This window comes from Halichoeres trimaculatus, unplaced genomic scaffold (assembly GCF_033239565.1).
Source record: "Halichoeres trimaculatus isolate MK-OKI-2021-1 unplaced genomic scaffold, fHalTri1.1 fHalTri1_scaffold_19, whole genome shotgun sequence".
Lineage (NCBI taxonomy): Eukaryota > Metazoa > Chordata > Actinopteri > Labriformes > Labridae > Halichoeres > Halichoeres trimaculatus.
This window is the reverse complement of record NW_027437197.1, coordinates 16,292,658-16,318,859: the sequence shown is the minus strand read 5'-3', so window position 1 is coordinate 16,318,859 and position 26,202 is coordinate 16,292,658. Positions and strand designations below refer to the sequence as shown.

The 26,202-nt window shown below is 41.6% G+C and overlaps 2 protein-coding genes across 3 annotated transcripts; one reads left to right on the top strand and one right to left on the bottom strand.

The window, feature by feature from the left end:
- Nucleotides 1-2,507: 2,507 nt before the first annotated feature.
- Nucleotides 2,508-3,936, top strand: LOC141808571 (leukocyte cell-derived chemotaxin-2-like). The gene is made up of 4 exons (XM_074695232.1): nucleotides 2,508-2,581; nucleotides 2,864-2,975; nucleotides 3,414-3,568; nucleotides 3,770-3,936. The coding sequence occupies exons 1-4, from the start codon at nucleotides 2,557-2,559 to the stop codon at nucleotides 3,934-3,936; spliced, it is 459 nt and encodes a 152-aa protein (XP_074551333.1). The 5' UTR covers nucleotides 2,508-2,556.
- Nucleotides 3,937-4,152: 216 nt separating this feature from the next.
- arhgef7a (Rho guanine nucleotide exchange factor (GEF) 7a) lies at nucleotides 4,153-24,219 on the bottom strand. Of its 2 annotated transcripts, XM_074694604.1 has the most exons (21): nucleotides 23,760-24,219; nucleotides 20,326-20,409; nucleotides 15,792-15,876; nucleotides 15,513-15,646; nucleotides 14,319-14,520; nucleotides 13,055-13,134; nucleotides 12,828-12,922; nucleotides 12,595-12,690; nucleotides 12,246-12,368; nucleotides 11,983-12,121; nucleotides 11,835-11,894; nucleotides 11,581-11,727; nucleotides 11,347-11,433; nucleotides 11,154-11,232; nucleotides 10,926-11,065; nucleotides 10,359-10,580; nucleotides 10,186-10,279; nucleotides 8,785-8,874; nucleotides 5,296-5,395; nucleotides 5,031-5,085; nucleotides 4,153-4,924 (listed from the first exon to the last, which is right to left on the bottom strand). In XM_074694604.1, the coding sequence occupies exons 1-21, from the start codon at nucleotides 23,922-23,924 to the stop codon at nucleotides 4,802-4,804; spliced, it is 2,400 nt and encodes a 799-aa protein (XP_074550705.1). In that variant the 5' UTR covers nucleotides 23,925-24,219; the 3' UTR covers nucleotides 4,153-4,801. The 2 variants fall into 2 exon arrangements, with proteins under 2 accessions (XP_074550705.1, XP_074550706.1); XM_074694605.1 differs by lacking the exons at nucleotides 4,153-4,924; nucleotides 5,031-5,085; nucleotides 5,296-5,395 and adding an exon at nucleotides 6,097-8,419 and having other exon boundaries at nucleotides 23,760-24,218.
- Between the last annotated feature and the right edge of the window lie 1,983 nt (nucleotides 24,220-26,202).

The following is a 26,202-nucleotide window of genomic DNA, read 5'->3' as shown; positions in this document are numbered from 1 at the left end:
GACAGACAGTTGAAAGAGAAAGGGAGTGAAAGAAAGAGAAGAAGAAAGAGGCAGAGCAGCTCAGTTTTTCACAATACATGTCAAGTCTAAATGATCACTGGCTGCTGAATAGACAGATGGAAGGGGGAAGAAGTGTGTATGCATGTGTGTGTGTGAGAGTGTGTGTGTACAGCTGATTGATTCTCTGCTTTGAAAAGAGAGAGAAAAGAGTGAACGCAAGAGAGAGGAAGACCTTGATGCTTTTTCTGAGCACCACAATAGTTGGGGGGTCTGAGGCGTATTGTGGAGCGCCCACAGTGACAGGCTGTCACTCCATCCCGGTAGGAAGAAAGAGGGAGAGAGAAGGAAGACGGGCTGGGGCAGGTCAGACCTTGATAAAATACGTCTGCCTCTTCAATTCACAAGTTTCTCACCTAACAGACTCTTGAAGGAGAGAAGAAGATCTTGGTGGAATAAAAGAAATATGGAGCCAAATAAGTGTGTATTTATGGACTCAACCTGGAGGGAAGATCCAGGTAAACTCCCCCGCCTCAAGGCCGTCACTCTTTGGATCATTATTTGTGGACCGAGCTAAAAACAGCACAAGAGTCGGACCAACAAGGTCAGAGTGTCACAGTGCTGGCCTGGCTTTATCGTCCTGATCTGCTTCACTCAGGACGAACGAGTGCCGTGCTTTTGTTTCCTATGAAAGAATATTCAACCAGAAACAAAAGGCAACTGCTTTCATTACAAATGAGTGGACACGAGTGCAAAGGTTGACGTATGCAGCAGAAGAGGATCATCTCCCCTGCAGACAAAGCTTGTCACAATTATCAGGACACACAATAGGTTTCAAAAGGCTGTTGGTGCAAAAAGAGGAGGCACAACACACACAGACACAATAAATACACCTCCAGGCTGTTATTGTAGAGTCAACAAAAGATGCATCAATATCACACTGTCCTCTGACCTTTCAAATGACTTTATGCTGAATCACCACAGAAATGACTCAGTTTAATTAAACCATGTGGAAAAGATTATCAACGCAGACATATTCACCTGCTGCCAAGCTTGTCATGATCCACCCTGGCGCCTGCCCACAACGTCAAAACTTCTACCAAATAGTTTGCTGGCCAACAGCTAGGCCTCTACTTGATACAATCTGTGAGGTCATGTCAAGAGGAAGGAAACATACAGATGATATCAAGGGAACCTGAGCTTTAATATCACCTGAGCAGAGCCACAGACTGATCACCTCCATGTCACAAGCACCAGTCTCTTCAGAAGTTGGACATATCTGTATCATAAGACCTTATTTTTGATTGATATAAGGAAATATGTATGGAAAAATCTTCTAATTCATTAAAATGCAACTCTCTGCTCAAGTTTTAAATAAAAAACTATGCAGAGGGAATCTTGATCTGTGACCATGCTGCTGGACAGAAAGGCCCCTCAACTTTATGCACAACTCAGTTGAGAAAGTAAGAGCAGCACACATTGCATGGGCCAGTTTTTAAGAGAGTCTTTTCAGAAATATGCAGACAGGAAAGCATCAAGCAATGCATCTCATGAGCTGTGACAAGTTAAAAGATCAACCATAAAACTTTAATATGAAGCTCAAACCAAACCAAACCAAACAAGGTAAATCCTACAATACATGAGTGTAAGCAGCAGTGACTTAGCTTTAGGGTGTAGCGCAGTCCTCCTTGGTATAATCCAGGTGAAGCAGTTAAGGGAAAGGTACAGGTGTACCCACGGACTCGGGGACAAAGAGGCAGCTAGCAGCAGTGTTATTGTTTACATACACGGGAGCTTGTTGGTAAAATGTTTCTTTAACTGGAGGAGAAATGGCCAAACTTTGAGAAACAGCAAAAAGACAGGTGAACACAAACATGGAAGACGGAAGTCGTTTGGATAACCCGCCAACTGCGCGCGGGGTGTGCTTGGTTTGCATGGCAGCGCGTCACGCACAGGCGCAGTAGAGCTCTAATCTGTCCAAGCTTCTGGCTACATGAATCCAAGTGTTGGGACAGACAAAGAGAAAAACAAGTTGCACTAATTTACTCATAATGTTTTTTAAGGGACGATGCTTTAAAAAAACACTTCATACATATACACACCCACTGCACGTCAGCCTGTGTTTACCTGGTGTCCAGACACATCTCAGGTGACTTTTGGGTGGATCCAATGAGTTTTAGGTTTAAGGCAGGACACAAGTGGAAAACTTGTGCTGACTTGAAATGCTTTCATCTAATACTGGGGATCACAGAAACTATGACATTAGAATAAAATAAAGGATATTTAAAACAACTTTCTCATATTAAAAAGCAGGCAGGGTGATTAAATGTGCAGGACACACCTAAGGACAGGTAAACTAATACAACATAAAATGAGCAGGATATCCTCCTTATTGTGATTGTTGTATTACAAAAGTGTCTCTGTTTTGATGTCAGTCTGGACTTTCCAGTGTGGTAAAGGGGTAACACCCATGGGTCTATAAAACCAGAGCTTCGCTCAGGTTTACCAGCAAATCAAGAAGAATCTCAAGTCATCTGGACCAGATGTGGAGAGCTGAAAATGAGACATTTTATCGTATTGCTGGGTGAGAAAATAACTGTCGAAAAAAAAATTCTGCAGAATTTTTGCTTTCAACCTCTTAAATTACAAATGTGATTCTATTATTTTATTGTGATAACAGAGAAATTGCTAATTTGTCAGATCACTTATTTCTCTCCAATAAGGAGACACAGTTTTTGATACCACAATGCTAAAAGTCAGCCTGTGTTTTCATAACAGGATACCATCTAAGAAGTAGACGTGAATTATTTTTTACACCCTCCAAAGTAACAAAGATTTGTGTTTCTGTGGTGGTGTGTGTGTCCAGTCCTGTTGGGTGTGTGTGAGGGGGCTAAGTTTGGTCAGCTCTGCAGTGGAAACCCTACCAACCAAAGGAGGACATCAGATAAATGGGGAATGGGTCACTATGGAGCACCGAGGTACTATATATATATATATATATATATATATATATATATATATATATATATATATATATATATATATATATATATATATATATATATATATATATATATATATATATATGCACTCTAAATTCTTTATTTTATGAGTATTTTAATGAATGAGGCAATCAATTTGTATTTAACAAAAACAGAATCTTAAATTGGTATTTAAGCAACAAAGATATAGTCAGAGCCTTTATTTACTTTTAATGTATCTTGTCATAACGCTTGCAAGCAAGTGATCCTTTTTCCCGTTCATTGTTAACTTAATCTGCACCACTGGAAACATGAGCAGAGCTGTGTCTATAATCTCTTTTGCTGTCAATATTTCCTGTGAATGAAAGCATTCTTGAGTTGCAGTCTGAGTCGATGTGAGGCATTTGTTACAGCCAGATGTCCGCTGCCTTTCAGGGGCAGCACCAGGAAACACAAAGGTCTGGACATCAAATGCCAAGATGGATCAGAGGTCTACGCCCCGTTTGACGTGGAACTTGTCAGAAAAGTCATTGTCTACAACGACCCCAAGAAGGCTGCCATCAACAATGGCATCCAACTGGAAGGAGAGGGTCAGTGTTTTGACACCAATGTTATACACCAGTGCATGTTAAAGGTCTCTAATCTGAGGCGTTTGCTTGAAAAACGTGAGTTTTACAGCCCAACATTCATCCGACAGTTTAGGATGATATGGATTGTTAGAAATTTGCTTGAAGACCAATAAGTTGGTGGTTAAACCTGACTTTACCGAAGTTCAGTGTCTGATTTCACAGGTCTTTGCTTCAAGTTGTTCTACGTTAAGCCTGATAAAACCTCTGGCAGAGTAAAAAAGGGCAAGAAGATCGGGGTCATGCTGCAGATGCAGAAAGTTTACCCAGGAATCACCTCACATGTTCACGTCCAGATGTGCGACGGGACCAACCCAACTCCTTACTTCTGACCAAGTCCCTGAAAACTGCTCTCATGCCTCTGTATGTACACCAACATTCCAGCTTCTGTTTTTTATCCCAGCGTTATAAAACATGCATGGCAGCACAAAGACTTGTCTCAGGTCTTTATTTTCTAGAAATTTAACTTATAGATTTATGAGGAAGTTTTTTGTTTCTTTGTACTGGTGCAGAAGACTGAGCAGTAACTCAAAAACTTTTAAAACCACCTTTATTTACTCCCCCAGGACCAAAGGCTCATTTTAAAACAGTATTTACATTTTACAGTACAAGTTTGACCATACAATACCAACTTTATCTATTAAAGCTGGTATTTATTAACATCTGTACAAGTCTCTAGAACCGCTAGAGAGGAAGTCAACAAAACAGAAAAGTGAAAATAAAACATGAAATAAAACGGACGTAGGCTGCACATCAGCCTGGAAACATCAGGCTGAGCCCGAGGTGAAGAAAGACAACAAAGGAAACTCATAAAATTATTAAATAACAGAAGGAAGGTGATGAAATGGTTAAGACTTTCCATGACCATCTGAAACTGTCAATGTACCATAGATGTACCACAGCGTTAATTCTTGTAAACAGAGGATTTGTCTGAGATTGTTTTGGAGCCACTTTAAACTCATGTTGTAGTGTTGGACACACTGCAGGTTGAGAGTACCTCTTCAGGAATGTATTCATGGAGTAGACGGTCAAGCCTGTTCTGCAGAGGTTCCCCTTTAATCAGACAGGCAACAATGACCCTGACCTTTGAGCAAACACACACACCCACCAGATTAATGTGTGTCATCACGTGCATTTCAACCAAGCCCACACACACATGCTTGATGCTGTTTATCTTTTAAATATTCAAGTAGCTCCTCAAAGGTTTGTCTCATCCCAGGTTGGGTCGTTCATGCTCTTTAAAACTCTCTTCACAACCTTTTCCAGATCCTTTCGAGCTCTCTGCTCCTCTTCCAGCGACCTCTTCATCTTTTTGTTATCCTGTGAGGTAAAACCAGGAATTTATGTTGTTCTCATACAGATTTAAAGCAAATAAACTAACAGCCAAACCTGTTATTATCAGCTGCAAATCATTATATTCAGTCACCTGTTTCAGTCCTTGGACCTCGTCCCTCAGGGCGTACACCACATCCACCAGACTCCTTCAATCAGGAAGATGAAAAATACACATTAGTCATGTACATACCCCCGCTTTAAAGAAGGGGCTCAAATTTTAAAGAGGGGGATTTTAATTTTAAAATGTGCATGTTTTCAAACCTCTGCATATTCATATGTTGTAGAAATTCCTTAAATGTGTCAGTTAATTGATAAAAACATTCCCAAAATAGAAGGAGATCTTCACAGGATCTTACTTCTCTTCCATAGCACTCTGTCCGTTGCGGTTCGGACCCTCCACCAGGACCTTCCTTTCCCCAGGGATGATCATCTGAAGCCCTGCTTCCTTTCTCGGCCCTGCATCAAAACAGAAGAGCACTGAACCATTTGTGGATGGAAATGTCTCACCTTGTCGTGAGATGAGCCAGCAGCGTGTCAAATGACTTCTCTGGACTGCTTCAGTGGAACAAATGATGCATCACAGTGAATCAAACAGGCACAATAATGATTATTAGTTGAGTGTTAGTCATGCACAGAGCAGAAATCAGATAAAAGCCAGAGGACAGAGGAAGAACCAGAGAGGCTGTGGAGATAATCCTGCAAAAATCCATTCAAACTGCAATTTTCAGTCAATTTCACATTAATGAGAACTCCAACAGCCTCCCCAAACAGCAACATACACCAAACACAATCAGAAAATCTCTCTAACAAACCACCAAAATACCAGAGTCTAACAAATGACAGATTTATTCAAAACTCATAATACAGCGTTGGGGACTTGGACACTTCAGCAGTGTAGGACAAATACACTGAAGGCGCTGTTTTGCAGATAAGACGTGGTCACATGTGTAAACTGAATACAGCATTAGAGCACACAGACGACAATGTTGGTCAGAGACAGTTAACCTCTTCATCCTGCCTGTGCCAAAGTTTGTTTTAGTTTCTCTTAAAGACCACAGAATACACCTGTCACAAAGTTAGCACATGATATAAGGACAGTGATATTCTTAGCTCAAATACTCATATAATGGATCTTTTATTTCCTTTCCTCTATGACGACTATTATTTACAGAAAGGGAGACTATGTGCTCTTATATTTCCAGTCCGTTCTGTCAGTATTCTGTAGTTGAATGAGTAGTTTACATAGAAATGTTTCCTGTAATATTTCACTTTTTTCTTCTTTTTTTTACCCTTAAGCTTCGAAACACTGAGGGTGAGAATTTACACTACAAATGAGCATTTACTGTACGGTAACACCTAATACTCAAGTCTACCTTTAGGACTATATCATACACACAGAAAGTACAGAGTTAACAGATTCTATCCCAAGCGCCCGCTGGCCCATTACATGATTGTGCAAAAGAACTCAAACACTTCATGTTATAATTTTCAGTGTAAACTTTCATAAAAACCAATACAAATAAAAAAATCTTCAAGGGGTTATTTTGTAAACATTGACAGATACAGAATAAAATAAATAACAGAAAAATAAAAGTCAGAATAACAATCAGTACAACCTTTTCAGAAATAGTAAACAGAACTGGACCAACTTCATACCTCATTCACATTAGCTTGCTGTAAGAGGAGATAGACTGTAAATGGATGCCAACCTGTACTTTTAATACCAACACTGGAAAAATACTTCTTCATAAAAATAGTCATTAATGCAAGAAACGTCATGGGAAACCACGCGAGCCGTGTCGGGCTAATGAGGCTATAGCATAGTAGCTAGTTTACTGTGAGAAAAGGGTTTGATATCAGCTCAAATTATCACTCTGCTTAAAGTTTTATATTCAAAGAAAGAGTTTGGAAACATTTGCTTTCTTTCTGAGATTTTAACTAGAAAAATAATACCACCTCCTCAGATTATTTCTATTCATTTTAATGCTTTAAAAATTAGGATAAGAGATTCCCGGAGCTATTTAATCTCCTTTGGGATGAGCAAAACTACCTCAATTTAAAATCCTGCTTGCTAAGAGGCAGATTTAGGCGTGGAATCAATCATCTCGTCAAACTCTCAGGAAGAAAATCAAATTCACAAAATGTCAGAGGAGAAAGAAGGCATCAGATCTGCGTTAGAGGACTGTAGCTCAGTGAGGCTGCAGATTTGGAGATTATTAGCACCGCGCTGTTACTCTCTGCTGTGATTAAACCGTAAAGTTCATTATTTAGTAAATGTGACCCTGTAGAACCGCTGACAGATAGCAACATTACTGGATGGAAGATCAAGCTTTGAAGAATGATGCTCAGGAGATACACGATGCAGCAAATCTTTAGATTTAAAGGGCCAGATTTCATCTTTGAAAAAAAAAAAAGAGAGTAGAGGCAATTCCAAGGTCAGAGGTCTTTGGTTTGCCCAGTTGAATATAATTCCCAAATAAGTTTGAGAACTGATCGTTTAAATTCATTATTCTGAATCCAGTAGCTGCAGAAAACGTAGTTTGAAAGTGTTATGTGATAATCTCCTCTTCCTGTAGCAGCTACAGCAAAATAAAATATTCTTAAATAAAACAAAAAATCTTTGAAGCTTTTGGTCATGTGGTAAAATTTCATCAAACATGAGTCAAGACTGTAAACAGCAGCGGTGTTAAATGAGTTTGTATGTTTCATTAGCATGCTGCTATGTCATCAGGCTGCACCTGTGCATGTGTGTATGGCGTCTGTGCTATGTTTGAGCGTACACACTCAAGAACCATACAGAAGAGAAGTCGTCGTACATGGTCAATAGAATACACTCGTTCCTGAATTACATCTGAATATCAGACAGGAAAAGCTCAGTCCCCACTCTCCCTCCCCTCTAATCCACTCCAACACCCCTCTGCACCCTCCGCCGAGAGAGTCAGCCACGTTTTATGGTCAAACAAGGGGGGAGCAGTCACATTCAAGATAAATGAAGAATAATTACTGAACACCTACTGCATGACAACTACACAAAGAGAGGAGGCACATAAAAGGGAAAGTGGCAAGGCAACAGGGAGATGCTCGAAACATCTGAACACAAACAGTCTGAAAATAAATAAAACAAATAAGTTAACAAAAAAAGAACAGAATTTATAATAGAAAATAAATAGATAAATTAAAAAAATCTAGTTTCTTTTTGTACATTGACGAGGAAAGAGGTAAGCGCGCTGTACGTTACATTACAGTACAGCTGGGCAGTACTGTACGTTCTTCAGTTCTGGTGAGAAATGCAGCTCTTGCGCGGCACTGAACCCATCCTGTAACTGTGGGTGGTCCAGATGGAGTCGTAGTCAGAGTCCTCTGAAAGGTCGGAGGACAACTCAGGCCGGGACACGCTGCTACGGCGGCCCGGCGGGTCCACGCAGGACCGGTCTACGTCTGCCAGCACGTGGTTGTGCATCAGGTCAGTGCCCTGCCAGGCTGGACGGGGCGAGTGAAGGTTTTCAAATGTGGATGGAGGGGAAAAAAGGAGCGGTGGTGCAGAGGGAGGAGGTAGCATATGCAGCAAATCATAAAAACCGAGGAGAGATGTGGGAGTGGGGGATGAGGCAGTGCAGAGTGTGTGAAGGAAAATACAGAGGAAAAAAACAGCATGATGAAAAAAAGAAGGAAAAACACAGCAATGCCAAAAAGTGAGGAGTGGAGGAGAAACAGACAGAAGAAGAAACTGTTAGAAAGATCAGCTCAGAACACCGGTGTTAAAGACAGCCATTGCGTCAGAAAGCTCCAGCAGGATCCTCACCAGTCCTGTGTGCATGCACATGTTAAAGTGAGAGTTTTCTTACTGGAGTTTAGAGTCTGCCTGGTTTTGGCGCTGGTGCAGTACGCCTCGATGACTTTCAGGATCTGGGCGTCTTCTTCCAGAGCAGCCGTACCTGCAGGAGACAGGGAGACAGAAGGTGGCATGAGCTTAAACCATCATGAAACTTCACCCAAAACAGTAAGAAATAGGGTTGGGACTGTTCATGAAAAAAAAACTGTTTGGTTCCCTTTACTCAGTTTGGGGTGAATGTGCTCAGTTCTGTTTGTGGGGTTCTTTTTTTTCATTTTACAGCTCAGTTTGCAGCAAGTATGTAGCTCCAATCACACACATGCGCAACGGGAGGCGAAGGATACAGCGAAACAGTTGTGGGGCGGCGTGTGTGTTGTTTACATGATGAGCAGAGAAGGCAGAGTTAGAGGGTGTACCTGTGGCGTTGAGTCGATCTACCATCTAGGAGCATTAGATTACATTTCAGACTCTTCTGGCGTGTTTTTTTTAAAGATGAAAATTCTTGCGACTTTTCTGTGTTTCTGTGTTTTAATGGCCGCACGTGCAATTGGGAGCCCCTCCCCTAACCGAAACACAGACAGTCGTCCTCACTCACAGCAGGTGAAATCACCCAAGCGTGTGTCTCAATGTGGTCACTTCACACACCACAGGATTAAGGAGGAGGGTTAATATTTATACATTAAAAAAACAAGAATGGACAGAAGAAAGTTGATTTGTAGTTCTTAACATATCTATGATGTTGTGTTTTACCTGCTTTCTGTCTCTCCCACAGAGTCCATCACAATTAAATGCAAATGGATTATTATGCAAACTAGATAGCAGCGTCATTTTGTGACTATTAGTAACTCCTGGGACAGCCAATTGTGACTTTTCTTACTGAGGAGTCAGCATGTTGAAACTAGCAATGTTTCATTCAGCTTTAATGATGTTTTGAATAGGAAACAGCCTCATTCTTTCAGGTTCTTCATGACTATACATAGGGTAATTGTTTAAAAATAATCCGTTAATAGTGGATTATTGGGGTATATGGTAAAAATAAAGGTGTTAAAAACAGCAAGGTATACCAAACTGAACTGATCACCATGACAACAAAACCGTGATAAGAACAGAGCCGTGGATTTTGTGAACCGTTCCATCTCTAATAGGCCATGATTTTAAAAAATGAATATTTAGTCTACAGGTTATAAGAGATTGTGCATTAAGCTACAGATGCTTTAGTTGTCCATTAGGTGAGAATCTAGGAGTGGAAGCTTAGCGAAGCAAAGAGGATGGTGCAGAAATGAAAGTGTTATTGATTCTCTCATCCAGCTCTAGATAAGCAGTGAAGACTCAACACCACACTGTTCCATTATGATGAGGAGAAAGAAAGGAATAAATCTATATTTAACAAATAAAAAGAAGAATGTAATCGTACTCTTCCTCAGGGCAAACTCCTCCTCAGACTGTTTCCTCTCAGGTTTGCGCTTCGGAAGGAGCTTCTTCACACTCTTAGGACTTTTACTGAGATCCTGCACAAGGAGAAAGTAGATTAGAAAATCGATGCATAAAAGTAGCATGTGCACAGGTCTTAACGAAGTAAACCCTCACCTCTTTGTAGCAGAGAGCTGCAGAGGGACGAAGAGGAGGCGCAGGCCGCAAACAGCTCAGGCTCCAGGGTTTGGGGGTGTTTGGTGGCTCCAGCGGGCCCCACATCATGGTGCTGTGAGACGTGCCGTGCGAGGACGGGTGAGGCAGGGTGTGGTAGGTGGGAGCCACCGTCATGGATCTCCCCTCAGCGTGTCGGGACGGGGTTAGAGGGTGCGACGGTAGCTGAGGGATGAAGTAAAAAAATGGACACATTTAATAAAACTAGCATCTTTTGGTTCATAGTTTTGAGTTTCAAGCAACAAAGTTTCAGAGTGGTCAAACAAAGGAGAGTAATTCTCACAAAGGGGCCTCTCAAAACCAGCAGGAGTAACTTCAGGTGGAAACAACAATCATTACTGTTGATTGTTTATTAGAGAAATAAAGCCGTGTGATGATTAAACTGTTGTTTCCTGATGATTAGCAGACATTATGTTCGCCTCAGTGTGGGGTGACGGCTGTTGACCCCACACTGAGACCAAATGAATAGAAGAAAATGATGTTTATGCTGAATGCTGATTGGCTCCTGACCGTATGACAGGGTACGGTGAGTGGTTTGTGGCTGGGTGCCGTGGCTGCAGTGTGCTTGATCTGTCGGGTCAGGTGTTCAAACCAGTCCTGCAGGTCCTGCTGGTTGGTGCACACCACGGTGAGGCGGTCAAACATGGTACCTGCAGGGTTAACGATGACGATGATGATTACAACATATTTCTACAATTTAAGTGCACTTAGCATCTTGCTTATTTCACATAGCCTCACCATTGAGCTCAAAGGCATTTTTAGTAACTTCACAGTCTTCTAGTTTGGTTACAGTCATGCTGGCCAGCGGCAGTTTACCCTGCATGGAGATAAAATCACATTAGAGTCAAAGTGACGCAGAGACAGAGTCGTTTAGTGACTGTATTAATCATGAAACTCAGAATAACTGTCATTGGAAAAGTTTATTTCTGACCTGGAAGATGAAGCCGCTCATCCTGGGGCTGGCAGACAACATGAGGAGGACGTGAGGGAAGAGCATGAGGTAACGCTCACTCTTCTCCTGACACAGAGAAGGAGGATTCAGGATTAAGGGCAGAGACAGAGGGAACAGGAGAGCTCCAGAAAACGCAGTGAAATGTTTCCTCGAAGACCTAATTTCTTCTCATATTGTGAAGCACACAGAGGAAAAGGTCTGTGGGGCTTGTACCTCTGATCCAGGACTCTGCACCAGGACCTGGCTCATGTAGAGCACTGATCCCAGTGTCTTGATGTCGTCTCCCTCCCACAGCCGGATGGACTCCGTGAGGATCTGCAGCTCCAGCTCCTTCCGCTTCCGCACCTCCTGACACTGAGCCTAGCACAAGCAAACCAACAAGCAAACAAACATAGGGTGAACTCATTGTATTCTAAACATCAGGTCTGTTTAAGTCACGTCTGACAGGAGAAGAAAGATCATCTTACAGAAAGGCTCTTAAACGACACCATACATTTCTGAATGTCTGGCCGGTCTGGATGACTCTCCTGAGGAGGACAGAAACCAAACATGTTGATTGTTAAAAAATAACCAAAAACTGGAGAGATGAAAATTTATAGATGGTTCGATACACACCTCCATGTGTCTCTCCAGCTCTTTGAGTAAGGTGGGGTATTTGTCCAGTCTCATAAAGGGTTTACTGAGGCCTGTAGTCAGGGTGAGGATCCCAGGACTGCCTGCACCTCTCCCTTCCATGAACTCCCCCAAAGCATCGCTATAAAAAAAAGGGGAGAGGTGGATTTCTTCTTTATTAGTTATAATGTGGTCCCTCCTAAGATATGCTGCAGATTTAGACAAAGTGAACATAAACTTTGTGTTTTTTGGGTGTGTAAACGTACCCATGCTCGGTCAGCACGTTGACTGCTGAGGGGTGGTTGGAGCAGTAACCTGTATAAAGAGCTTTCATCTGAGTTATGAGGTTGAGGAAGAAGCCTCCCACTTTCTGCTGGCTCTCTGGAAGCCTGAGGGAAGATTAAAACAAAGAATTTTAAGATAAATCCATAACAGAAATTATATCAGTAGTTTGTTCAACTTCAAAGATGCCCTTGGCCATGACAAGAATGCCTGCTGAGTGTATTTCCAGCCACGCTGCAGTACAGTCATCCCACCACTAGATGTCCCTCTGCTCATTTATGAAGCCATGAGGATGCAGCAGCAGTGTGTCTGTGCGAACAGGGAGGGACTTACTTGGTGCACTCCTCCAGCGACTGGACGAGCATCTGCTGGAAGGTGCTGATCTCCTCCAGGTTTCCCAGAATCAGAGCCACGTCTGAGCTGCTCAGCCTGGAGGAAGAGATGGGTTAAGAAAACAGTTCAGAGGACTCCCAAAGGAGGTCATAAAATAAAGCATCATTTTAACAATAGGGAATCCTGAGTACCATCCTGTAAAAATAAGGCTAAGATAATGAAATGAGACGTACTTGTCGGTGCTCTGAAGAGGCCGTAGGTAGTTTGTCAGGAGGCTCTGGAGGTCCTTGGAGTATTCGGTCTCTGTCTCTAAAATGTTCTGCAACACCTGTAATAAAAAGAGTGGTGAGAGTCACAATTAAGTTAGTTATCAGAAACAATGAGAAAGAATGATGTTGAGGTTGAAGAAAATGAAAGATAAACTAAAATGAAAACAGGTTAAGTGGAGTTTGGTCCTCACCAGGTTGTAGTACGTCTTGCTGATCGCAGAAGTGTCAAAGCCTTTCGGTGGGCTCTTCAGGGTGCCAGACTTGGGGGACACTGGTTTAAAAAAAAAAAACAAGTTCATACACATAGTTTTTACACATTTTCTAATAACACAGAATTTATTTTATGAAATATTAATCATCACGTTAAAGTTTTACATAAATTCACAAACAGATCAAACTTATAGACTTTGAACTTCTGCAAGTAAAGAGAGCTATAGCACTATGCTGGAAGTGTATGGACCTCCTACACTGAGAATGTGGATAAAGGAACTTTCAGAGTGAACTTGCTTGGAGAGACCAACATAAATGGCCAATGGAGAGAATTTGTCCAAATCTTGGAAACATATATGAGCATTAATGAAATCAGGAGTATCGGCTTCATTTGACTTAAACTCTAAAATCAATTTTATGCATCATGACTTCTAAAGCTTAAACATCTACGAACAAGTATAAAAAAGTTATTTAAAAGTTTGAAACTCTTAAAGCTTAGGGCTGATAAAGAAATCACAAATAAAACTGGTGGAAAAAGGTTGTGTTTCTTAGTGTTAATTACTAAATAAGTTTCTTTATCAAAACTGATTTTGGTCGCAGTAGTTTAACTCAATCCGTCCTTTTAAAGCCACAGTGCATACACCTTCTGTTAACTTTCACTGGAAGTGCAGACGGATTTGTAACAACAATAAAACTAACAGCGTCATAAGCATTACAGCCTCCACCGTGCCAACTTTTCTATCAACATTACAGCTCAAGTGTTTTATTTATCCCCTGTGCAAAAAGCTGCCCTAACACTTTTATATTTCCCAGCAGTCTTGATGAGTGTTTTATGACGTCTTGTGAAATTATTTTTTTCAGGGACTAAAACAAGCAGCACCATAATTTTCAGATACAAAAAGAATGTCACTATCAGGTGGGAGCAGATTCCTGTGAGTTTTTGCAGACTGAGCTCTAGATAAAGAGGTAATGAAGAATCAGTCACACAGAGGATCATTCAATCAACTGCAGCCTCTGTGTTTGTCACAAAGCCAGATGGGATGCAAATGACTGACAGTGGAAACTGAGATGTGGTGTAATGTCTGGCATGTTTTGTCTGAGAGAGATGTGAAAACGTCTGTTGAGAAATAATTTAATCTGCACAATCTGCTGCAAAACTAGCCACAGACATGTAGGAGCTTCTGAGGCTCATGAAAAGCTGCACAGACACTTTTAATACTGCTGAAGGGAAGTGAAGCTGCTCACCAGAACCTTTGACCTCACGAACATAGTTGCTGGGAAACCACCCAGTCCTTCCGTTGAGCATCCCCTCCCACCAGCCGCCATCTTCCTGGCGAGTCACGCTGATGAAGTCACCCTTCGCAAAGGTGAGCTCATCCTCGTTGGTCTGCTGGAAGTTAAAGCGGGCCTTCACCAGCAGCTGCTGCCCGCTGTTTTCTGACATGTCCTGAGAGATGACGTCAAACAGAGGGAAACATGAGGAAAACAAACGGCTGATGAGAACAGATTTCTTAAGAGAGCAGAAAGACACGTGTAAACAAGAAAATCTGAGACATCAACAAACAGTTTGTCCTTGTTGTGAAAGGAAAGGAATAAATATTATGCAACAGTTATTACTCATCAGATTTCATCATACAACTGTTTCCATACAGTTACAGTTTGTACTATAATCACTGCACTTCATACTATAACAGTAGTTGATTAGTTGTTAACATTTCCAATGATTGATTTAGGGAAATACTTCAAATGTGCATCTGAGATACAAACACAGAGTTTGGTTCAGAATCATCATGAGGTCTGTGCAAATTTTATAGTTACCTCCGCCAAGGAGGTTATGTTTTGGGGAGAGTTTGTCTGTTTGTTTGTAATCAAAAAATTACAAATAGATCTTGATGAAATTTTCAGGAAATGTTCAAAATGGGATAAGGAAGAAGTGATTAAATTTTGGAGGTGGTCTGGATCCAGGATTTTTTTGAAGGATTCTTTATCATTGTGAGATAGGGCAGTTTTCACCATATGTGTGTATAACTCCACGATAAATGGTCAGATTAATTTGCAAAACAATACAAGACAAGGTCACCATAATTTCTGACAGAAGTTAAAGTACGATCCAGATTCTGCCAATATTCTGGATACTAAGATCTGGAATATGAAATATGTACTGGGTCATCATACTTTTCAACACTGTCAGGAAACAAATTATCGTCCAAACCTGCAACTATCACCAAATTGTAGCAGACAGTCTGCTGAATGGGAATATAACATTAAAGTAGGACTAAAGTGTTGGTGACAATCACAATATGCTTGGCAGAGGTCTTTGCTCTCTGAGTGCTTTTATAGTTTTTCTAATATTCTAAGATTCAGTTCATAGATGTTGCTTTGCCTTTAGATCAAACTAAAATCTGGTGTTGTGTTTCTTTTGGTGAATGTTGACCTCACCAGACTGCGAAACTGGTTCTGAAGTAGCTTGGAGGTTCGGCCGAGTGAAGCCTGCGAGGACAGAGACTCGAACGACTTGATGCGATGGGCTGAAGAGTGCCGGGCGCACACTGAATCACTGCCCACACCAATATCTGCACAGAAAGAGCAGAATATAAATACACCTGCCCTGATTTCTACTGCTCGCACCCACACACTCATAACTACCAGCCTGTCTTTGATTAAAAAAAAAAAAACACCCACTCATAAAAAACACACACTGCACATGTATTTACTTACCTGCTGTAACTTTATTCAAAGCAACCAGACTGCTGAGCACCTTTGAGAAGTTCAGCCCCAGCAGCAGGTCACTCGCCTCAAAGGGCTGAAAGAGAAACAGAGGACAGAGCGCCATCAGAAAGTGCATTTCCCTTTTAGAGCTCATCACTAATTCCTGTGAAGCAGAACTGTGTCATTACTCAGCTACACCGCCGGCACTGAGCAGTCAATCGATAACTCTCACTATCTTTGACAGAAGAAGTGGGCGAAACGCACACACTCAGCAGGAACACAGATCACCAGTAGCTTCGGAAAGACACTTTTTACAGCGCTCCAAGAGACTGTTTCATTTTCTCTCTGCAGCACAAGAAACAGCAGCAAATTATAATTTACTTAAAGAGGGGGCATTCAACACACATGGATGTAAAGTAACAACACTGGATGTGTGCTGATATTCATGTGTTGTAGAAATTCCTGAATCTGTCTCTGACAAGCCTCAAGAGGGCTGGCTGATCAGAGGGAAGGGGGACTGTGGAGTCTTAAAGAGACAGCAGTTAAAATGAAGTGCTTCAGACAGCAGCTGAATTAAGGGTTTTCCAAAACACCAGTGTGAGGGAAAAGATTTTTTTGAGCTTTGAGTCATATAAAGTTGCTGTGGTGACACCAAAGAGACAGAATAAAACCAAAAAGGCAACAAAGCCTCTCTTTAAGTTATTACTCATATCTGTAATCTGTGACTGTTTACATACAGGTTGTTGAGATTTAGTATTAAGGCAGCAGACATTAACCTGAGCTGAAGCACCGGCTGGCATCAGGCTGCTTCTCTAGAGTTTCAACACATCATACAAGCAGAATTTCTGCTCTAAATTAAAACAAAATCAATAATTTTCCCCCTGACTTGCATTTCTGCTGCCAATGGCGATTGTGACAGCATTAAATCAACAAACCAAGCATATTCTTAGTTTGGACGAAGACAGAAAATGAACTTTGCCAACTCTAAAACGCTGAAACAAGGAGAAGGGAGGATGTCACAGTCTGCTACTTTTGTTTTGTTGTCATTCTTGTGCTTTCCATAAATTGGAACATAAATGCCACGCAGTCTGTCATAACCTTCACTCAAACACTACGACTGGAAAATACATGGTTACATAACATGACCTGGACACGAGTGTCACAGACAGGGCAGCAAACACAGCAACACATCCATAATTTGTGTTTTTTTCCACTGAACACATCCACAGAAAGAAAAACAGTGAATAACTCCAGCCTTAACTTCTACTGCAGTGTGCACAGTGTGTGTTACTATCAGCGTGACTCTCTCTTGTCTACATGAGGATGAATGGCAGTGATTGTATCTCTGTTGACGACTGTAGTTGTCCCCTCGCTTCCTGTGTAACGTCTCCTGCTGATTAGTTACTCTCGCCTCAGTTATTGAGGATGAGTGACTCTGAGATATGAGTCTCTTTATCTTCCGCTCTGATTGCAGATATGTCCTGAGGGAGTGTGTGAATAACTGTGAGCGTGTTATTGTAACAAAAGGGTGTGTGTGTGTGTGTGTGTGTGTGTGTGTGTGTGTGTGTGTGTGTGTGTGTGTGTGTGTCAGCTACTGGACTGCTCTCTGTCCTCTGGAAACATCCTCTCAAACTAAACTACCTCTAACTTTTCTGCTTCTTCCTAACCCCACACCACCTCCATATTTCAGGCTCTGCCTCCGTCCAGAATGAATCTTTAAGCAGATTCTCCTCACGTTGACTCATGGTGGAAAGTAAACATTCATTGGTGAACATCATGACTAATGCTACAAGCTTTGACACGTCCGCTGAGCCTCAGCATCAGTCAGGTAATGATCCCTCTAGAGCACAACAAGACAATGGTTCAACACCCGCTGTGACTCATCAGGCTACCACAACACGGTGAGTTGCTTCACAGGTGTTACGTTTGAAGAAATCAGAGTTTACATGCAACATGTGCTGCTGCAAATAGCCTCATGTGCTCAGCATGTAGTTAGAAATGGTTATATAATAAACATTTCATCCAATTATTATTAAAATATTCTACATTCTTTTGTAAAATCCCTTAAAAAGCACACAGATGGTACACTGTGTTTGTATGCTATAGGCAACTAAATGTATGCAGCATCAAGTCTGAGATGACTTTACCTGCAAGAGCAATAAAGTGTCTCTTATCCTATCATAAATAAAACATAACAATTACTTTAAAGTGCTGACTTGCATGGTTTTCTGGGAGGTTTACCCAGCCTTGCCTTAATATCAGAGTGAGCTGCTGTAGCTTTAGTAACCTCTCAACTCTGCGTCTTGTGAAACACTTGCTTTGCAGCACCAAAGGCGACAATTTTCTTTCTGAAGAAGCAGAAAAAAGGGAAAAGCCAGATCTGGCTTCAAAGAAGAGACAAGAACAAGAGAAGCCACTTAGAAAAATACCTGACCCTCTAAATCCAGCGGCACAGAGCTGCCTCATCATCCTGAGATATTCAGAAATTAATGTGCAGAAACATCTGTGCTGGACGCCCTGTGGCTGGTACCTAGGAACCAGCAGAGATGCTCTGCAGGTATAAACACCAACCTGCTGGTGTAAACACCTGCCTGTTTATCAAACTGAATGTCTTCCACATTATCCTTCAGTTTAACAGGACAATAAACCCAAACATGCTGGAAAAGGCAGAGCAGCAATTCTCCCCTACGCCAAACTGAGGAGGATTCTTCACCAGCTGGGGAAGTCACAGGATCTTGATGTAACGGATCATGGGTTTCAGGACCCTGGGACAAATCAGGCCCGGAGACAACAGTGGATTTATTTAATCCACTGTTGATGCATAAAAATTTATAACATCTAAATTTGATTATCAACCCAGGAAATGAGTTCGTGCAGACAATAGTTTGCATGCTTTAGCCAAATGCTAACTAAAATAAGAAGTGTCTGTTGCAGCATTGTTTCTAGAACAACTACAAAAGCTTCACCAGTGTTTAAACGCCTCTCACAGCATCACATGTCCACTCTGCGAGCCATTCGATCCTTCTTTGAATTTTTGATGCATCTAAAGTGTGCCATTAGTGCAGAGACAGATGGATCTGTGATTATTCTCAGGGCAGACCTCGCAGGGTAGGGTTACTGTTCCAGAGAGACCAGTCATAGGGTCATGGGAACCCTAATGATCACTTCCTGTGGTCAAAGGCATCGGGGGTGAAGGGTCAGTAACAGCAGCTGCACGAGTGTCAGACGTGGTCTTAAATGTCAGTCTTATCTAAATTAGATCTGCTGAAATGTCTGCACTAAACATGCAGACCAAGCAGGGCTGGTGTGCTGATGCTCAGCCAAACATCCAGCTTAACTTTATTAAAAAAAAGGGAGGTCAGGCCTCTTTAAAAAAAAGCACAGCTTCAGTCTGTCCTCCTCATGTAAGCGTCCACTGCTTTAATCTGCAGCCGTGGCCACCTGGGGTCAGAGCCAGCAGCGCTCTCGGCTCTGGAGACGATCCATCTTTGCTCCACAGATGGTGAGCGGGAGGACTGCCATGTCCCAAACTACTGTAATCCTGCTCCGTCCAGTCCCACGTTAAGGAAAATAAAGTCACATTAAGTTCGCACGTAAGGAACTGAGACAGCAAAGTGTTTGTCGAGGGGAATTTGAATATTTGCTTGCTATGAAGCTGCAGACTGTTAGTCATGGATGCAAAAACACGTCCAAACAAACACTGAACTTTTCAAATGAAAATGCAATAGATGTATTGTGCTTCTCTGGTATTTCAGCTGTCTGCACCGCTGAAGGGAAAGCTCCACACACTTCATACGACAGTGCTCTGTCTCACCCCATCTCTGCTTCCCTCTCAGTGGCTGCAGACTCTGTAGGGAGAGGAAGACTGGGGACACTGTGTTGTATTGTCAAACTGGGCTGGTTCAGTGACCCTTCTATGCACCAAATAGCACACAACCCAAACTGTGCACCATCCTCTATTTGCTAATAATATTATACCCACATTTTTCCATGAGGGACTAATCCTGAGGCATGTTTAGACTTTGTGCCTCATCATAATAAGTAACTACTGTGTTAGAACAAGACCTTCTTGCATAACTTAGAACCCAGTTTTGCACACTTGTGGTGTGGTTTTACCAAAAACTGTTGACTGAGTGAACTGGTGGTGACAATAAAGCCACGCATGAGCAGAAAGACAAAGCTCTGCATACATTAAAGGACAACGCGCTTTGAAATCCAAGTGTGAACCCAATTGGCTTCAGTGCACAAGTTTTATCTATCACTTTTCTTACTTAAAGGTGTTTAAAAGTAGCAGGGCTAACGCCACAGCTCACCCACCGGAGCTTTTTTCTCGCAGCCGGACGAAGAGTGATTGTTCTCGGCTTGGAGCTCACTCCTCCTCCCTCTGTCAGGGACTCCGTCCGTCCCCTCCATGAGTCCATTGTTTATTGTATCAGTGTCTCCTCTTAAACACGCAAACTATTCATGTAAACAAGGTGTTGTTGTTGGTGCGTAAGGGTGTGTTTGGATCACAAGACAAACACAAATCTCAGAACGCACTTACCTCGACGCGGAACGATGTGCAGCCCCTGAGAAACTCCTTTATGTTGCTGAGACACTCGCCGTCGTTCTTCGGTTCTGGGTAAACCTGGAAAGACGGAAACACTGGTTAAAAGCCAAACTTCCAGTGTATTATTCCGCGGGTTTGTTCTTTCCACGCTTTGGATTTAATGCGCATAAAAGACTCCTCAGAGGTCTATCTTCTTCATTTTTGCAGAGACACTGTTAGCACAGGGCCTGACCCTCCGGGAGGCTGGACGCAGATCCCGCAGCGGGGAAGTGGAGGAGGCTGTGGAGCTGATCGAGGGAAATGACGTCGACAAATAAGGATCCCCACTAATATCGTGGAGCCTGTGGGCGCACTGGTTCTCTTATATAACCCACTTCAACTGAGAGATGGAGAAAAAGTCGGCTATGAAAAAAACATCCATTCTTTGTTGATATTTTGGGAAAACAATCCCCTCCAAGACCAAACTTAAAAGTTCTTTAATTTCAAAACTGAGTTGAATTTTATCCAAACCTTCTTCATGGACGAAACTGAAAAAAAGGGGCTGAAACAGTTTTCAGAGGCTAAATACGCCATCATTCAATTTGGTATAAAAACATAATCCAAACATTGTAAACATAAGACTATTTTTCATATTTATATATGAAAAAAAAAGAGTTATTTTTCCTCCAATTTATTAATCTCTGATGGAAAACCATTTATTTTCATGTTAACATGTTAGAGAAGTCTCCCCATAATTTACCACCAAAATCTTGAACAAATTTCCTAATATAAAACTAATCTTGAGTTCTATCCATCCTAAATATCCTAACCATGTTGATATAAATATGGGGGTTGATATAAAACTCCAACCTGTCGGAAAATTCTTGGACAGCATATTTGAATTTTTGTCTGAAGCTTATGCAGTCAAGGTTTCAGGTACCACATTAAAATAGGCTGATAAAAGGCACTTAAAGAATATTCTTATATGTATAAAAATGGGGAAAGAGCAGAGGAGTCTGTGCCCACTTTTGAGTTGTGGCTCATTGAACCATGCACTATAGCTGAAAGAGCTCAGATATCACTTTGACAAAAAAACAAGCTGATATTTGAAAGTCTGATTGCTCTATATACTAGCTTCTTTTCTACAAAACCCTTAAAAATGTTACAATTTTTTGCTGTTTACTTTATAATTAAAGAGGGAACTGATTAATGCCCTCTAGTGGACAATTAGTATATAGGAAACACAACCAATTAAACCCCAAATATATCTGGAGTGACAAATAATCATTATATTACATGAATTTTTCTTGGCTATATCTACAATATACCCATGTAGGGATAAACATGGAGGGTGTCTTTGTAATTCCTGAATTAGACAGCAATTTAAAAGTTATATAGAGACACCTTTAAGCCCAGATTGGAGCCTTTCCTGGTTCCATCTTGGCTGGACTGTACAGGTTCTTGAGGAAAAACAGGAAAGTTATCACTATTGCATAAACTGAGCATTGGAAATATTGTGTCTGGTTATAAAACATGCAAAAACCGAAAGATTTGCATAAGCTTGTGCCTGAGCAAGCCAAAGCAATTTTCTATACATAACATAGATACTTGCACTTCTGCTTATTGCACTTCTGGTGAGATGCCAAACACATTTTGTTACTCTGAACTTTTGTATGAGTAATAACAATAAAGTTGGACCCCATCTCTCATCTCATCACATATTCTTTGACACCATGGTGATGCAAGGAAGGTATTATTTTCCTACAGTTATGTGTCACACCATCAAACAATGATTCTAACCAGGGCCATTAAAAGGTGTACATCAGTTACCCAAGAACTACTTTTAGACTCTAGTTCCTGCAGTCAGAAATCACATAGGTACTCAAAATTGCCTGGTTCCTGGGAAAAGTTCCTGCAGTAGAAATGCAAATTATGATGCACAATTTTAGATGAGGTTCAAGAGAGTTTTGATGCCACCTCAGGGCAAGAAAGTGCCACAGTATGATGGTTGAATACCTGAGCAACGAAGGATCCTGCATTTGTCAATACATTTATAAACAAACAGCTGTTTGAAGAAATGCACAATATCAGAAAAGTTGTCGGTATTTTGATCTGTCATAAATCCAGTTTGAATAAGAAGTTTATTTTACGTGCATGTCTGTAAAAAAACTCTTCGCAAGATGTTTTAAAGTAAAAAGCTGCTCAATTATTGGTCTTATTTTTTAATAAACACTCAGAGTGAAAAAAGACATAGCCTATTTGGGGTTTGACTTTAGTGGCCAACAGGCCAACCCTACTTAATTAAGGTTTTTATGTTCATATGTTGTAGTATGTACTCATTGTGCATATATTGTTTGGGGATGAGCACCAATACTTGACCTACATCAGTTTTGAAAGTTGTGCACAATCCTCCTAGCAGTCATATGGCAGTGAAACATATTTATATCCTCCTCAGATGAGCTCTAACAGACTGACACAGGATGAGGCAGCTATTTCACGGATTCAACCCTCCCCCCTTAAAAAAACAAACAGCAAAACTAAGAGGCTTTCTTTTAACCTACATCCCATCCACTCATGTGTGCAGGATAGTGAAACATGATTCGTTATGTCAGACAGACATTTAACGACACCCCCACTGTGTGAGTGTGAGGTGGAAAATGGAGGAACCTGTTTGCCATTTAACAGTCAGATTGTCTCACGCTTGTGTGGAGGTGCAGCAGCCAGAGAGAGAGGCCCTTTTCAGGAAAACATTGCCTCCCTCAGGTAGCTGTCTACACGGGCTGACGCTATATGTTGACGGACACAAACACTGCGCTGTTTCTTTAAATGGGGAGAGGGTCCATCTCTGCCTGTGCGCCTTTGCAGTCAATGGCGGCCCACTCTTATTGCTGTGCTCTGTGTATCCCTGCTTCTTCATCTTAATGTGTATACCAAAATACACTGACATACATGCTGCACCACCCTGGATAATGAGGGAATTTAAAACAGGGGCTTCAAGCGATAACGCACATCTGTTGAGTGTTTAAATCTGCATTATAAGCATCAAACGAGGCCTTCAGATTAGGAGCAAACCACTGCTGGATCTACTGATAAACTGATCAATCATTCACATATTTGCTGTGTTCTTTTTATATTCAGAACGAATCGTTACACCGTGGAAAGCAGCACCAGCCTCGTGTTTTTACACACGCTGACACACGTATGTGCAGCCATATAGAGCTGTTTTCGCAGACAATAACCCGGGCTGTCGTGACCTACAAAAGGAATCGCCTCATGGACCAGTGGGCAGAAAGAGAAGCTAGACAACAAACCAACAGCGTCGGTTTCGCGGATGTGAGCAGCACAGACGCGCGGACGGGGCGGGCGGTTGGTTATGCAGAGGAGAGCGGTGGTGTTGGTGTTAGTGGCGGCGGTGGTGGAGGGGTGAGGAGGGGGTGTATTGCCCTTACTTTCTCAGTAGAGCCCGGGCTGAGCCGCTCCAGCAGCCTGCAAAGGACCACCCCATCTTTCAGGGAGGTCTGCAGGAACGCTTCAGGATCCGAGATGGTCTTCTTCGGCGACTCCAGCACCCCGAGCGTTATCAACCACGTAACCGTCTGTTCCGCCGAATTCATGTCCAGTCACAACAGATCCTTTTCAACAAAGCGCCTGTGTTTGGGGTTTTCTGAACAGCTCAGCGCCTCGGTTACGCTGTCATCTGTGCGTTAGAATAGAAACATAATTAATCCAGAGAATGATGCATGAGATGTCGATGAGATGTCTGCGGGATGCGGATGACGGCTGGCTGCTGGTGGATATTCAGCAGGTCTGGTTTCCTCCCCTGAATGGTGTGTTTTCTCTCCCCCCCTCCAACCTGGCAAGCTGTCAAGTGCGGTTCGCTGTGATGCGTTCAGGCACTGGACTGCATACATGCGCATCGCAGCCGCCAGCCACTCATCCATTGGATGACATCACACAAGAGGGACAAGCCTGTCCGAGCAGTTGTTATAGGGCACTTCAGCGTGTCATGAATAGGCTTCCTCTGCGTGGCTTTGCATATCCTGCTCTTTTTATCCGTTTATTATAGCCACGCCACGGGCTATCTTATCTTCTGTGAGCTGCAGCTGTTTGAACAGGCCTCTATTCAAAGCAGAAGAGCAGGCAGGTCAGACTCAGAGCAGGCAGAAATAACGACACTTTTAAATCACATAGTATAAGGCATAATTCAATTAATACCCACTCATAACCGAATTTCACTTGAGTTAGGTGGATTTAATCAATTTAAAAATAAATAAATTCTAATAAATTTTGAGTTTAATTGAAAAAAAAAAGAGTTTAAAGATTTTAAAAACTGCAGAACCAAGTTCCAAAAAGTGAAAATGCATCTTATATGCACACAGTAATGGTATTATGGATAAAACAATTCATGCATTCCCACAAGACGTGTGCACAGTAATATAAACTGTGATGCCAAAACCTTAAGATCCACAAGCTTTCCCTTTAACATGATTGATTCTAAAGGGTTTTTTGATGCAAGATATATTTCAGAAGAAATGTTCAAATCAGTGACCTGTGCAAAAAATGTTTCTCTACTTTTTACAGAGTCCCTGAGAGTCTCCTGATACTAACCTCTGCACAAAATGTATTTATCTTATGAGAAAATCCTTAACATTATCTTGTGTCTATAATAAAGTTGAGTTATTTTATGAGACCAACTTTTGATCTGGTGTGCACAAAATGCAAGTGTTTGCACATCTTTTGCTGGATCACAACTATTAGATTATACACAAATTATAATAGCTGGTCCAACAAACGTCTGCACTCATTTGCACCAGATTATCAACTGGTTCCTTCTAGATTACAACATGTATTTGATTTTACGCTAACATTTAAATCCTGGAGTTTACTGACACTCTTGATCCCCCATGTAACTTTATCACTACTTTTCTCTCTATGTAAAATAAACAGTTTGTTTGTCTCTATGTGCTGAATCTGAGTGTCTGTGTGTGTTTGTCCTGAGGCAAACTCAGAGTAAAATATGTATGATTCTTGTCACATTCATCCAGGAACTGGTCATGAAGTCGAGTAGAGCGTCACTTCTAATTTTGGCCACAGGGTGGAGCTCTCTGCTCATCCTGGTTCATAAAGTATCCAACTGCAACCAAAGCCAGGAGCCAGATAACTCCCTCTAGAAAGATGCACCACCTTTATGTTAATGGATGTCTATATATGTTAATGCCCTGCTAAAAGAAAAAAAAAATCTCATACTGTACCATTAATATCACAGTGCAAACACTGAATCAAGCATTTGTGTCTTATCTAAATAAAGAAAAAATATTTTGAGTCACATTCACCTGAAAAATCCAGAAAAATATCTTAGTTCAAGATATTGAAAGATAAAAATGGTGCCTTTATAATGTGGGGTGCCTCATTTTAATTCTTCTACCTTCTGGAGTTTGGAAAACTCACAGGATCCTGATGGAAACCAGACTAAGGTGCATGGACTGTCAATGTCCGGAAGGTTCTTTCCCATCACTCCTTACTCTCCATCTTCCATGTTTTAACAGAGAGAGAATCAGAAAGAGTGTTAGTGTTGTCAGGAAGCTTGACTCTTGAGGCTGGCCGTGTTCTAAACATGCAGCGTCGAGGGATGCTGCTGCGCCTTCAAGGTCCTGTCACCATGGGTCTGTAACCAAGGGTGCTACTGAGCCCCTCCAGGCATTTCTTCCCCTTGAATCTCAGCTCATACTTATATCTACACCACAGGAAATGTGGTTGTCGCTTTATCTTTGTTTACCTGAAGAAAACAAGAAGAGGACGGAGACTTGAATTTCATAAAAAAATTGACACATAACAAGAAAAGTCTTTCATAATGCAAACTATTAAAGTCTGTGAAATCAGAATAGTTGCATG